At 37.5% G+C, this 15,000-nt stretch overlaps 2 protein-coding genes and 2 long non-coding RNA genes across 5 annotated transcripts in view; 3 read left to right on the top strand and 1 right to left on the bottom strand.

Moving 5' to 3' along the window:
* LOC137979622 (uncharacterized) overlaps positions 1-15,000 on the top strand; it is a 264,679-nt gene that overhangs the window by 61,669 nt on the left and 188,010 nt on the right. The window lies entirely within an intron of this gene.
* On the top strand, positions 4,599-6,667 carry LOC137979535 (uncharacterized). The gene is made up of 2 exons (XR_011118359.1): positions 4,599-4,822; positions 6,437-6,667. It is a non-coding gene; the product is annotated as an uncharacterized lncRNA (long non-coding RNA).
* On the bottom strand, positions 8,260-9,752 carry LOC137979588 (uncharacterized). The gene is made up of 2 exons (XR_011118368.1): positions 9,539-9,752; positions 8,260-8,406 (listed from the first exon to the last, which is right to left on the bottom strand). It is a non-coding gene; the product is annotated as an uncharacterized lncRNA (long non-coding RNA).
* LOC137979625 (dipeptidyl aminopeptidase BI-like) overlaps positions 13,595-15,000 on the top strand; it is a 33,944-nt gene continuing 32,538 nt past the window's right edge. The window contains exons 1-2 of one of the 2 annotated variants that reach the window (XM_068826936.1): positions 13,595-14,419; positions 14,910-14,941. In XM_068826936.1, coding sequence (XP_068683037.1) covers positions 14,201-14,419; positions 14,910-14,941 — 251 coding nt within the window. In that variant the 5' untranslated portion in view covers positions 13,595-14,200. The remainder of the gene's footprint in view (positions 14,420-14,909; positions 14,942-15,000) is intronic. The other variant, XM_068826937.1, reaches the window with a different exon arrangement.

The following is a 15,000-nucleotide window of genomic DNA, read 5'->3' on the forward strand; positions in this document are numbered from 1 at the left end:
TCACCGGTTTTCCCATTGTGATTAAATGATGAAAGTTAAATGATACCAGGTTTTACTGATTCGAGTATCGTTTATTCCGCATTGAATTCATGGTAAGATGTATATCCAGGCCTGATTTCAATAATATTAAAACGTACATGTGGAAAAGGTTATCTTTTCATTAGTTGTTTAAAACAAATTGATGTCAGTTTTTCATGCGTCTATCCTGTTATTGATCATGAATTTCGTCATAACATTTTTTGTTTATAATTAATTTGGGATACACTCGCGAGTAGATGCTTCACGAAATTCGCGATTGCCTCAACTTTTTCCTTTCTTTAGCAATGGCATAAGAGGTACATATAATTGTTTGGAAATCAGCCGATTGTCAAGTTAACAGCAAAAAGATATTTTTATCGGCTTGGTCGGCGCATCGATCAAGAAAATTTCAAAACTGAGAATGTTAAAAGCGCCCCAGGATCCGTTAAGTACACATACAATTGACTGAATGAATTGGTTGCAATGGAAATTCTTTTGAAATAGCATACGAGCATTTATCCGAGAGCGAGCTTAACAGGCATCAAAAATATACTCCTTAGGTATTAAAGTGGGCGGTAGTAATTGGTGTCACCTGTTTTCCTTTGCTATATATCAATGGAGTTCTCTTATCCTTTTATGGCTATTTTCGTAACAACAATGAACATGTGATTAAGGAAAGTTCGAGTTATTCCTCAAATTATTCCTTTAGTGGGATTCAACTTAATATTGCTTCAGAGGTTTATATATATATATAATCCTCCTCGCGCCTAGTTGGCATACAAGGTTTACTACCTTCTATTTGACGACGGGAAGGAGGTTGCAGTCGGAAAAATACTTTTCTTGCAAATAAAACATTCTTGAAAAGGACTAATTCAGTTTCTCTAAGTCGCAAGATTTCTGCTTTTTCTGATCAAAGCTACAAAAAATTCCCTGTTATCATTACTTGTCATGTACAGAAAGTGATAAATAATGCAGGATAAATTACTCTCTTTTTTTATAAGAACGTCTAATATTGGAGCTGAAGCTGAAATTTCTTATTTTATTTTACCTTTTGAGATTTGAGCGGCCTGAAAACGTTCTTTACTTGTTCTTAAATTTGCATGCATGCGTGGTATACTAAGTTGGACTACACCTGAGGTGTTGTCTAGTGTATCATGCAATAACAAAAAACCACATTCTTTATTCATGTTAAAAAGAAACGTCCTTGGGCCTTTTTAAAACAACAGCTTTATATTGTTGTTTTAAAGTCTTTTACCGTTATTCATGTATAAGACTCACAAAAACAAAAATTACAAATGAGAAAAATGAAGACCTTCTTAACTGATCCACAGCCTTGGGTAGTGTTATTAGTATGTTCTTAAAATGTTAGTTTATCTCAGACCTGAACGTTCTTATAGAAAAGATTCTTAAGCAAAGAGTGCATTGCTGAAAGAACTGAATGTAATACATCATTGGTCGACAAGTCTGACAGTAGATCTGAACGCGAGAACCTCAATCCATCTCCATCCACGTCACCCTCTAAGACGAAAGACAGAAAATGATTTCAATGCAAAAAAATTGTCTTAGGTTATAAAACTGCATTATTCTTTTTTGGTTATCTTTTAATTTGAAGACCTTCTTTACCATTTTACAGTTATACACTGAAAAAACGATACATTTCCCTTTAAACTAAGGTCATTCGTGTTGCACACTGCTATGACCTAAGAGAACTCAGTTAAGTCATAAAACGTCATCTTCTTGTGCAGATTATCTTCAAAATAAAGGCGATATACTTAAAAATATTTAGTTCCTTGAGTTTCTGACACAAGTTGTCATTAGCTCACGGCATTAGAAGTAATTCACAAAAATAGAAAAGGCTCGCGGCGACTACGCTTTGGACACGAAAGTCTTTTAACTAGCGTCTCGGCGAAAATCAACAATCGCTTCATCATATGTCATTTGCTATCAAAATTTCAATATTTCAATAATTAAATCGAATTGCATTGTTTAAGAAGGCCTTAATTTCCCTTAAATGTGAGGGTGTGTGTTAAATAAGAAAGTGGCAAATCGTTTTTGTCTTTTGTTTCAGAGGAAATAGTCATGGATGTTTTGAAAAATTACCGAAAAAGGGACGAGTTAAAATAAGATAGATCACCATTTGTTAAATTTGGTAGCTATTAGAAGCTTCATCTTTACATTTCAGTAATTTAAACGATGAAGAAAAAGTAGTGCAAAGCGACAGACGTGTCAAATAGACCACAGCTTGTATTCATTTCGAAAAAAAAAAACTAAAACTAAATAGCTGTATTTAAGTACGCCCTTGGATTTCGTTTGTTTGCCAATATATTTCTGCGAGTTCAAGTTCGTTGCTCATGCAATAAGGTGGGTGCCCCCTGACAAATTCTGAGCAAAATTATAAAGATCAAAGAGGTGTTGAAGCCCTAAGGGTAAACAAAAGAAATGACAGAATTAATACTTAACGAAATGTTTGACTGTCTTTGGTTTTCAAGAGCCTCAGTCTTTATAATTCCACACCGAGAGATGAAAGCTTATTTTCAAAGCTATATAACAAAGCAACTCTTCGACCGAAACAAAATTGAAACTGTATCATTGCCATAGAGATTCCGGTGTAATTTTTTAGGTTAGTTATGCTACAGACAAATTGTGGCTTTCTGTACTTAGTTCCAGAGGATAAATCTTGAAAAGTACGAACAATTTCCTGATTAAGAGGAGATTTGCGCAGGAACGAGATGTAAAGGAATGACCCCAGAGCAAAGAATTTAGGAATGGGGAAAATCGTATCCAAGACTATTTGCACAAGCGCTTCCTTTGTCGAAAATCAAAATTTGCACAGAAGCAACTTAACAGAAGATTTGGTTGAAGTAGTTTTATTCACATTTCATTTCTCTACTAAAAAGAATCGCAACCAAGGACTTTCGGAAGGTTTATTTTTACAACTTTTGCCGATCAAAAAGGTCTGCATATTAGCAATTTCAGGACGCAAGTATAAGTACTTTTCGCTAGGAGGTTGGCGGATGGTATCTTTCTTCAAGAAGATAACATTTTCTGCAGTCTTTATCCATCAGTGAGGGGAACTTCAAAATCACGGTCCCTCTGAGACCCTATAATTTGTTCGTTAGGTTTCCCTTTTTGAACAGCTGCAAACGAAAACATCATGTTTCTTGGAGCATCGATTGGCAAAGAAAAAGTAACATGAGATTTGAAAGAGCTTACGTTTTTAGAACGTTAGCAAATACCTGCGCCTCAACAGGTTGGTAGGTATACACATCTGTGTGAGAACGGTCTCGGCTTTGTGAATGACAATAATAATATTTATATCACGCTGTATACACCAATTGCGAAGGTTCTCGAACACCCCTTTAGTTTTACTTAGATGTTCCTAGAGTATGCATATTTACAATTACGCGTGCAAATACTTGAATCTTTGCAAAGATTGAAACTGTTGGATAGCGACTTGTCCCGGCAACTGATAAAGTTATACGGTCATTGACAACTACAAAGGCTTGATCAGCTTTACCAAAGTCAATGCCCCCTGTTGCTAGAACTTTATCAACCAGAATAATTTGTAAACAATTTAACAACTGGAATTAAATGGTTGAGAATAGAACAAGCAAAAATATTGGTTTTATGAATGATGGGTAACAAATTTCATTCCTAAAAAGGTCCCAATTTACACGCCGTATATACGGAACCAACAATAAAACAGTTATAAAATTAGCTACTCAATCCATGTATATACATCTTCACAAGGGATCTTAGTAAACTTGTGACACAATTATAGCATCTACGACGCGACGGTAACGAAAATCTCATTTAAAACTGCAAGTTCAGGTTTATTGATCTTTTTCGTCATTATGTCGGTTTGTCTAACTTCTAAAATCAAGCGCAACTCTCCAGGAAGTGAATTAGGAGGTGTGGGATTGTTGATCTCGAAACTCCCTACTGTACGAAAATTACTACCCCTAAATCCTAAATTTATCACTTCTTTCCGGGTTCCTCCGTTCATGTGTCAGTGAGGAATAATAATTTCTATCGTTCAATTAAATATCCTGTTTGTTTGGCAAAGTTTTAACAGCCAGCTGCATGACAAATGCAAAAGAAACTAATAGATTTTCATCTAATAGCTCTCTCGGTGTTGGTAAAAGCCGTCAATTTCCAATTTTCGCTGTCGATATTTAACAGTTCGGACACTTTATAAAATCAGAATGTTTAATAATACCTTTTTTGAGCCATTCTTGAACATATAATAAATGATATAAAAATTAAAGTCCCCTCGTTTTGTTTCCCTCATAAGTCAGTTGTGCCTGCTCATGAGGTGAGGATTTTTTTTTCTCTCGGCCGAATATAATTAATCTTAAATGCTTGCAGGTGAAACAGCGCATAAACCATTTGCTCATTAGAACCTTCAGGGTCATGCTTTTTTCGCATAATATTCTTCCTAAACGTCTTTGTTAAGGGAAAGTACCAGTGGGACGCAAAATTTGTGACTGTTTTCAATGCTAATCAAAAAGGAACACATCATTGACAAATGACGAAGGGGAGCTGTATTTAAAGACAACGCCTTGAGCAAATTGTGCTTTACCTGATACACGCGGACGAGTCAAGTACAACGAGGGGTAATTTGAAGTCTGTCTCGATTTTAAGAGTTTCTGTGACCATGGCCAAGCTCTGGAGTTCTTTGGTTGTGTTCTGTATCTTGTCTTTAGCGTTCGTACTAACATCTTATCAGGAAGTTGAAGCACTAGCCGTACTTACTGGGCCTGCCATGAATGGGAAAAGACAGATGCGCCAAACTTCATCAGGGGTAAAAAAAATCTTAACTTTTCTCTTAAGTATCCACCGTTGTGTATTCATTATACACTCCGATTTTAAAGATAGTATACATTCATTTTCAAAGGCAAAGCTTAATTCTCTAGAGAATTAACTTGAGGAGATGTGTGCCTTATAAAATTCACTTATCTTTGAGATCATTTCAAGTAGTTAAGAGACAGATAGGTGTTTTACACTTGCTCCTCTGACCTCTTGGTCTGTCTGGTTGGATGTCGACGTAGTCAGACGCACACAAAAGAAAAATTCAACTTGAAGCCTCGCATACCTTGTGATGCATAATGACCGTTTCCTTTCTTTATAGTTTGAACAGCGGGAAGAATTTGTCTGACTGAGACCCGAAATTTAAATAAAAGCTTCCATTCAGAAGTTGGTGTGGGAAAATTACGTTCTCAAGCGGCCTTTCTAGCAAACTAATTGCTGCCCTAGCTGTTCTTGTTGGGTGCCAAAAATTGCATAAATAATCCTTCCGCAATCCCTGTTTGCGAATTAATATTTTGTTTTCGACAAACCTCGAAAAATCTTGGGTTTCGCCGGGCGAAATTTGTATAGTTGAAGTTAGCTACCAATGATTTATTAAATTCTTATAAATATTTCAACAATTTTTTTTACGGATGCGTTCTGTCATCGTTTTCGTCTTGTTGTCTTGTTTCCTGGGCTACATTCATAACAGCAAAGTTCCGTAAAGTTATTTAATCTTGACTTCGAAGTCAGAAAATGACTTCTCCTTTTCGGAAGAGAGAAAGGGAGGTTTAGTGACAACTGTAAGGATTTCTTCAACTGTTCGAGGCTAGGGTTTGCCGGAATGTACTTGCATGGTGACAAATGGTAGGATTCTCTTCGTAGTTGTTCCCTAGCAATTTTAGCGAGACATTTTTGGATCTACATCTAAGTCTACATGTTCCACCAGTTTTTGACTTAAAGCTGTTTCGGCTTAAGGGGTCTCACACACCATAAACCTTTTTTAAAATATCACGCCAAGTCGGCCACTTTTTTCTTGAGAGAAAGTAGGCCCTATAACTCACTTAAAAGGTCCGAAGCCTTACTCCTGCACTTTTTCCTCAGTTATTCAAAGACCCATTCTCGTCACTAGAGCGTCGGATCTTATATTGCGCATGGACCCGAGGCTCTGGAAACTCTATGTTGGAGAACATGCGCTGTAGGGTTCTTATGGCCAGAAATTGGCTATTTGAGCCTTACGGCGCCTACTCACTCCTCGTGCTAACATGAATGCACCAATTAGAGACTCTTTTCATATTTCTTTACGAAAACCAATGAGAAGACCTTTTGTTTCAGGGTTGATTTTTTCAGTGAAATTGTTAGGATATCCTCGCTCTGAAAGGCGTGAAGCTTCCCCTTCAATAAAATCCTTTTAGTTCGAGATATTTACCCAGGAAGCTCCACTCACCCGGAAGTGGTTTGTTGGCAGGTCCTTCATCCGGAACGAATTGGAATTTAGAGATTGAGGATTTTATCTTTCAGAGTAGACAAAATGGCAAAAATATTGTCAAGAAATCTTTTTCAGATTACTGGTCTTATGGCTCACGTTGGTGCTTGCCTCAGGGCTAACGTTACGATTGTGTGTCTTCAGTTTCAGTTCGCGCCATCCCGAAAGAACATTTGTGACGCTGCGCGTTTACTAAGCTGCGACTTGGGAGACAACTCTGAATCAACGAATGGCGAATGATTGATGCTGAACCTGAAAAGATGCAAATATGAAGATTCCATCCTCGTGGACTTTAATTAGTGACTTGATATTTGACATTGGCAGTTTTAATACAAATTGGAATTGTCACCTAAATAAAACCATAGACTTGTTATGTTCTTGACTTGGATGTTTTTGTGGTAATAAAATAGACACTCATTTGCTTCACGGTTGGGGTTTATAGCAAAGCACGAATTAAAGCACGCATCTGAAGGATTTTTTGCAACGCGAAGCATTTGGTGCGGGGTTAACCCATGCGCTTGCTTCAACTAGCTCTGTTGAATTTCAGAAGTAACAGCTGGTTTTTTGTTAAGATTTAGGGAACATTTAACAGCGATGTTTTAAAGATGAAAACAACGACAGCTGTCTGTTGGCTATAAGGGTAGAGAAATTTTTGTCACCAACAACAGAGCCTTTAAGGTAACACAACAACGGGATCGGATTTCTGTTTTTGTCACGCTAGGATTCTCACATCATCTATATTTGTTAATCTATATCAAATATAAAAAATCATGTCATGCCATGTCACGTGATGTCATATCATATCCTATCTAGGATTTGGCACATTATTCTTTTATTTTTTGCTATTTTGCTAATGCTTACGCTCAAAATTTTTACTATTGTGCCTTTATGGCCTTGTTGAAATGCTCGAAAGTGCTATCAATACATGACTTTGAAGCGTGTAACTACCAACCCGGTGTGGCCAACACACCGTGGGAGAACAGTTTTGCGGTTCCCAACCCAGGTTACCTCAAGTATTGCATGTGAAGCTGCCACTTAAAGCGGTGCTTAAAAAACCCGCCTGGGACGTTAGCCACACCATGTTGATGAGGCCCAGCAAGGCCGAAACAGCTGTCCATGGCTGCTAATTGACCAGGTGAAATGGTTGTGCGCATGCGTGATGTGTTAGCGTGTGTCACCTTGCTTTTGTTGTTGGATTTTAACACCAATTTTTGCCCAAATATGGACAAAAACGATGGTCGATGCTGCACGCGCGGGAAAATGCACGAGGTACGTTACATCACATCCAAATACAGAAAAAAAAAAGCTAAAAGAAAACCCCGCTCTGAACAACAGTTAAAATTATTCAAGGTCACGAGCTTCTGTACATACACGATAATAGACACAAAAATTTTCGCAACACAAAGGATAAGAAAAATTGGGTGGGAGTGTGCGGGACGCTTCCTGAAACCCTTGCAGTCTGTTTCAGACCAAAAACTGTGATTTTCTCTATGCTATTTCAGACCTGATAAAAAATTTGATACCCTATTTCAGACCCGACCCTTAAATCAATACCCTATATCAGACCTGTATCAGTTCCCTAGGTCAGACCAATCTTAAAGGAAATGTTTATATAAATATACGCTTTTATTAAGAAGGCGGATACACGGTTGGCGTGAACATTTGGAAATGGTCTTATCGCCTAATGATGAAGAAGAACTCGTGTAAAGAACATAGCCAAATTCAAGACGAGAGTGCACAAACCATGATACCCTATTTTAGACCAAAATGGTCAAAATCGATACCATATTTCAGACCAAAAGGGCTAAAAAATCATACCCTTTTGCGCCTCACATACCTATATAGCCCATATAAGGGAGTATCCTCCCCCCCCCCCCCTCCCCCGATTCCTGTTTGTCTCAATGGCACTTTTCCTAGTATCCTCTAGTCAGAATCGGAAAAACAAATTACAGCACTTTATTTAAAACTCATGTTAAAATACGTTTTATTGTTTTTTCTACAAATGCGTGAAACATCGAGTTTATCTATCAGTGTGAGTTTTCCCGTGGATAATCATCTTCGTTGCAATTCAATGCACGAGCAGTCTCACAAATGTTTCTTCGATAAATGTCCATCTGAAAAATATAAAACCAATAGAAAGAAAGAGCGTTAAAAATAATGCTGTAGCATTATGTGTTATATAAAAATATGATTATACAGCAACTTTTTTCAGCGTTTGCGTTTCACTTCAACAGCACTAACTCTTCAGAAATTTCGATATCCGTTGGATAAAATAGCACCAGAACTCCAATTTGTCTTTGAGTAGCTAGCCCACTGCCTTGAGAAATATTCTCAAGAAAAGACGTACAAAAAAGCGTGACTCATCTTCTGAAAGTCATTAATAATAATAATAAATGAAAACAAAACAAAGAAATCAACCCGAAACAAAGGTGTGTAAGTTCATTGCAAAATGAATGCCATCTTTATTGTGCTCAGAGATCGATTACAAACACGCACTTGTCAAGTCTTACATGTGATTTCCCACGATCGCTGACATTTCCTAGTATTTGATAAATTTCTTTGAAATAAGAGCAAAATAGGTATTTAACTTACATGCATTTGTTAAAATTGGCAAATTTTTCGTTTTTATGGTGGAGTTTTTTTCTTAAAAGGCAGGCCAGTTCAGTCTTTTTTAATTATACTCATTTCTTTTCCTGACTCATCAATTCTAATATTTTTTCCCAAGAGGTTTACTTTGACAATTAAGGGAACAATATGATCAACGGAATGGAAAGTAGCGAATAGAAAAAGAGAAAATAAGCGCAAAGGTGACAACATTTTGACGTGAAAATGCCAAGCACAGCTTGTGGAGATCATATTAAGAATAAATATTTGCTCTTATTTACCACTTTAAAGCTATTATGTTTCGTAGAGGAGCTTTTGAAGATTCAAAGGATGAACACAACGAAACAATTGAATTTATCAAGCGAATTCTGGTTATAAATGAAAGTATAATGTTAAAATCACCATGCTAAGGAATCGTGTCATTGTATGAATCTCACAAAGACACAATAGGAACAATTTCTTTACGACAAATTACTGTAGCTATATTATGAAACTAATAGATGTAACCGTCAAAGTTTTAAAGTCAAATTTGGCCCCCAGGATCCATTTTTATTGATGTTCCTGATGGGTGAACACCTAAAAGCAAACCCGAATTCATGAAACTATTTCTAAAAAAAGTCCACATTAATTAAGTTTATGTACCTCATCAGATTTTTTAAACAATTTCTTGCCTTGTCCGCTTCCAGTATGCTTTGGCCAAACGGCGTATGCATCTACTTCTTGATGATCAACTAAGAGCAAACTTGAAACTAAAAGCCAGAGGAAAGCCACCGACGGTGAGTACTTCATTGTGATCAAGAGTTCAGGAAAAATTCCAGAGAGTTAAGTTCTGTGAAAGTACGTGCGACCATGTGCTAAACTGACTTGCAGATAAGCATTCTTTTATACCCATTTTCTCGCGTCATTGTTGAAACGTATTGATAATCCGGTCAAGTTTGATTAGTGGATCTGTCTTTCACAGAACAAATAATTAAGATATATAATAATGAAACATGCTGCAGCTAATGGATTTTTAATTACTTTCTAAAGGGAATTTTCAAATCATGACAATAATAAAACGCTAAAGTTTGCTATTAAGAAAGCGACTGCTGCTTAACATCAGCTGCCCCTAAAAGCTTGATAGATGAGTTTGAAAACGACTTCGGCTTCGCAAATACGTATGGGGCTTTAGCAACACATGCGCTTTTCTGGGAATTTATTGTAGCAATGATATGCCTCTTCGGATATGGTTTATCTCTTAACCAAAGCAATTTCATTGACTTAAAGTTCTATCACTTCCGCTGAACATTAAAATGGGCGTCAGTGGTCTACAGCTTTTAATTACACTCAATATATTTTATCGCCGCTTCTTTTTACTAGAATAATCAGAGAATGATCTCCTCCCAATCAAGTCGCGTGAACATTTTAGTTTAGCTATAGTGAGTAACTTCATCCATAGTTAGTAGTACTAACTATGCTTCATCGGACGTGTAAAATGATCTTTGTAACTAAAAAAGATTATGAGAGATTTTCTCTTTTGTTTATGCTGAGGAAGCTATAATCTTCTAGCGATCAGGATTAATCAAAGGTCAGAAACAAAATATTCTTAAACGTTGCAGCCTTGAAACTTGCAGGTGCACGGGTGGAACGTCAGAACTGCCTGACAGCGGTGCCAAATACCGTGTCTACCTTCATGTACCTAACATTCTGTACCTAACGTAATATTTGATAAACCGAAAGTGGGAAGAGGGAAGATAAAAGATGGCAAATAGTTCAGGTTTGTGTTAATGGATGTGCGGTTTGAACCTGCTCAGGACAGTCACATCGGCGATCACTTGTTCGGGCCAGCTCACGGAGTACTAGTGTTTTTCTCGTCAATTTATCAGGAGTGACACTGAGTAATTTAACTAGAGATGTCCACTGAGCCCCTCTCGCAAGTCCCGAATAAAAGTTTACAGGCCCAAATTGTTATTTGTGAAACTGGGATCTGGTTTTTTTTTTTTTTTTTGAAAAGGTGGTCTGTTAACATGTTCAATTTCAAGACTAGCTAGGAGAAGATAGTCTCAAAGCTTTCATACGTCTTTCTTGTGAGATACAAAAGAATTTATGGCGCCCTCATGGCAAGATTTCAAGAAAGCCACACTCAGCTTAAGGGAAAGCTTGAATAACTGCATACAGGGCTGAATCGAAGGTTACTCTTCCCAAACTTTGTGGTTAAAACATTGACAATAAAGGCGAATAGGTCATAATATAGCCCACTTAAAGGGAAATTGTTTCGCCATTATCACCATTATGAGTATGACACTAAAAATCCAACGGACGCTGTTGAGCTCCTCAGTCGTTCCGTTGCTGGCAGCCACAAAATAAAGTCCAAAGTGATTCCTTTGCTCAGAATATATTTACCTACTTTCGGGATCGAATATCTAGTAAGAAAGTGTTTTGTTCAAGACCTAATTTTAAACGTTTCCAGTCAAGTGAACGTTCAGTTTCATGTTTTTGTGTAGTAGCTCGTGTAAAGGTTAAAATAGAACATGTGTTGGATGACCCTTTTGTTCTATATCGTAAAATAAGTGTTACTGGTCATCGGGGTAAATAAACAACAAAACCTATGATTGCTTGTCTCAAGACGAAGTCACTTAGCTTGTATACCTGGACGTTTCGACAGTTTACTGTTCAGGCGATAACGGGTCGACTGGTTACGCGGTGCTATATGTATCTCGGTGATCGGGATGTGATAGGTAGAAGCGTAACCAGTCGACCTTTTTGCCTGAATCATGAGCGGTCGAAATGTTGCGGTCTACACGCTAATTAGGTAAGTGACTTGGATCGTGTAAGAAATAATGCAGAAAGGTTTTGAAAGTCATCAAAGTTTTAACTGTAAAGAATGAAGTATAATATTGACCAGAAATCGCTTCAAGTCCGTCCCTTTAACCGCTTTGATTTAAATACGCATCAGTAATAAAGTCCACGTGAGGAGTTGCAGCCGGCAAGAAGCCCAAAGAGATGGCACGCAAGCGTACATCTTGCACTCACGTCTTCGCAGGACAAAAGCATGTTATGTGGCGTAAGATTCATATAAGAGAGATACGGTTCACAACATTTCCGTTTGGTATATCCATTTCATAAAAAGACACTTGTGGGAGCGTCGCTAGTTTTTGTAGTGTCTGCTCAGGAGAAAACTGACAGGGAAGAACTGGTTGTTAAATTGAAAACTCACGAACTGAGAGCCGCACATTGGTTTTTTTTAAAAGGGTTTTTGTTTTTGCTCTTTGGGTGCAGATGATGTTTAATTAATTTGGGTGATAGAGAGACCTGACGATCAGAATGAGCTCCGCCGGTAAGTATCAGGCTTGTAAATTTTCCTGAACACCACTTAAGCAGCTTAAGAATTTAAGACCGGAAAAATGTGACAAGAGTTAAGTCTTAAAATTCAATACAAATTGCCAGAAATACACTGTTCGTCATGGAAGAGATAAAGGAAACAAGAATAGCAAATATGTGCTACTAATAGAACTTCATTTGGCATTGTTAGTCAATTCCCAAATCATTTAATTTCTCGTGAAGTCATTTTCGATGAATAATTAATAAAGAGACTTCAACCAAAAAGCCGCAAATCGCTTAAGAGTAAATATGACACTAATTCTTACGTTTTTAACAAGTTTTTCATGGAATGAGAACGTTTGTGAGCTTTTTTCCCACAAATTCAGAGCTCAAAACGCTGCAAAACTCGTTTTTCACAACAAAAGTTGCGATTCGACGCTGATGTTTGAAGTAAGGCCCGTTTTAAACGTCGCATTTTACATGTGCCGAATCTAATGCAAATGAGAAAAATCTATCGTTTTCGCTCATTTGCATCATATTTGGCACATGTAAAATGCGACGTTTAAAACGGGTCGAAATATAACTAGTTACCTATGCTCAACGATTGCACTTTATATTATTTGCATTTCTGAAGCTTAAACAACGGAACTTTTTTAAGGGATCGCTTTTTCTGGTCAGTTTTCATGAAATGACATGAAGCAAGAAGAAGGGACATTTTTGGAAACTCGTTTGTAAAGTTACTATTATAGTTCGTTGTAGAGACTTCCTTCTTTCTGAAAAAGTGTGCAGTTAATTAATTGGTAGTGAGGGATTTGATATTTGGACTAGTCAATTTTCTCAAATTTGATTGGTGCATTAACTACTTTATTTTTCACTAATCATTGTGTAGGGTTGAAATTCGACAGTTGGCTGTAATCGGATACCTGAAATCGGACAGTTACATCAACCAATCATATTAAGTGCACCCAGCTCAATCCACCAATCACAGAATTTATCACAAAAACTATAGCAACAACCACTTATCTTACCAAACTAGGGATTTTCCAAAATGGACAAATTTCTAACATTAGACAGTGAAAAAGTAATGCATTAATTTTGTCTTCTCGGAAATTGTAATGGTTATGATTAATTGGTAACACCCTCGGACCTCGTGTCGTCAGGAGCCCATCACCCGGAACGTGCAACTTACCTATTTTCGTGCAACGGCGTTTTCACAAGTAAGGTTATTTTTAGATATGCCTTTCCCTCGAATTAGTTTTCAAAAGCCAATCAGAAGCGGTGCATAATTAATAATAAACTGTTATTAATTATGCACCGCTTCTGATTGGCTTTTGAAAACCAATTCGCGGGAAAGGCGTATCTAAAAATAACCTTACTTGTGAAAACGCCTTTTCACATACGCTGTATGGAAGTTGCACGCACCACGTGATGGGCTCCTGGTGTCGTCCAATTTGGTCTATGATCATATCGTCCGATTTTGTTAATCACTCGTATGATTACAGACCAAATTGGACTCCCTTCAGTCCTATTACCATTATAAATTTTTGCTAGAAATGATGATAACAGTGTTGCAGTCGTTCGGTTTAGGCCGTTTAGTCGCCATTACTAATTCACCAGCCACTGTTTCGTCAAAGGGGCCCGCGCTCCCCGAAAACCGGACTCGAGAGAGCGGCGGAAATCGAGCCTACTTTCGGTTTTGACATTAGAAGTCTTGGAAGCAGAAGCAGAGTAATTGACTGCAAATATTTATCGATTGTAAGAATGTTAGAGCTTGCAATCCACTTTTCCAAGTCCAATCCAACGTCAGAGAAACTTTAATAGATTTACACAACATATCATTCCTAGTCTATCAATTTCCGCTGATTTTTCTGTATTTGGAGCGAAGAGACTGGTAAATTTAAAAACGGAAGAAAAACACATCTTTGGAAAATACCGATCATAGAATCATGCAGAAATTATTGCAAAGTTTAATTTTTCACTCCTATCTTAATTAACGTTTTTATCATGCAAGTCTGCCGCTTGGCGAAAATCTCGACTTTTCCTCTGGGACCACTGACCTCTGTTGGTTCTAATTTTCGTCGCTTATCCTCCTTGAGTTTTATTTCAAGGCTTTTTGGAATATCAGTGGGGGAGCCAAACCCGAAGAGAGTACTGAACCATCAAATTGTCCACGGAGTTGAACTTAAGGATGATTTTTCCTGGCTTAAACACCGCGGTTCCAAGGTGAGTCAGAACCGGCTGAAATACTGCAGCTCACGTGGTTGTGTCATTAATTCTGTCACTGTACCGGGCCTTCCTAGCTCTGGCGGAATCCTTTTGAGAATTAGGCATGTTAGGCAGTGCACGCTATTTACACGCAAATAACTGGCCGGGTGTTGTCAGACATTGATCACCATCGGCAAATATAAATTAACAAAGACGCTTGATTGTACCGCACAAATTCTACGTACACGTTTTCAACATAGGAAGTCTTTTAGAGATTAAAATTTATGAGAGTCTGTGGAATATCGAGGCAATTTGAAAATTTCCAAGGAATTTATCACGGGTCGGTATCCCATTATTCTTTCCACCTGTTTCTCTCAACCTTTGGATAAATGTTATTATTCATGTTCAGACTCTGCCCCCCACCTGGGATTTTTTAGTAGTAGTAGTAGTAGTGATGGCCAGATCGGAATTTATAGCTGTAGTGAATTTTGTTTTTTCTTTAATCTAGGATGTGAGGAAGTACATTAAAGCAGAAAACAGGTGGGATAAATTTCATTAATAAGGGAATAACATGACTTTTTGAGGGAATATTGTTTATT

This window comes from Montipora foliosa, chromosome 12 (genome assembly GCF_036669935.1).
Source record: "Montipora foliosa isolate CH-2021 chromosome 12, ASM3666993v2, whole genome shotgun sequence".
In the NCBI taxonomy this organism is placed as follows: Eukaryota; Metazoa; Cnidaria; class Anthozoa; order Scleractinia; family Acroporidae; genus Montipora; species Montipora foliosa.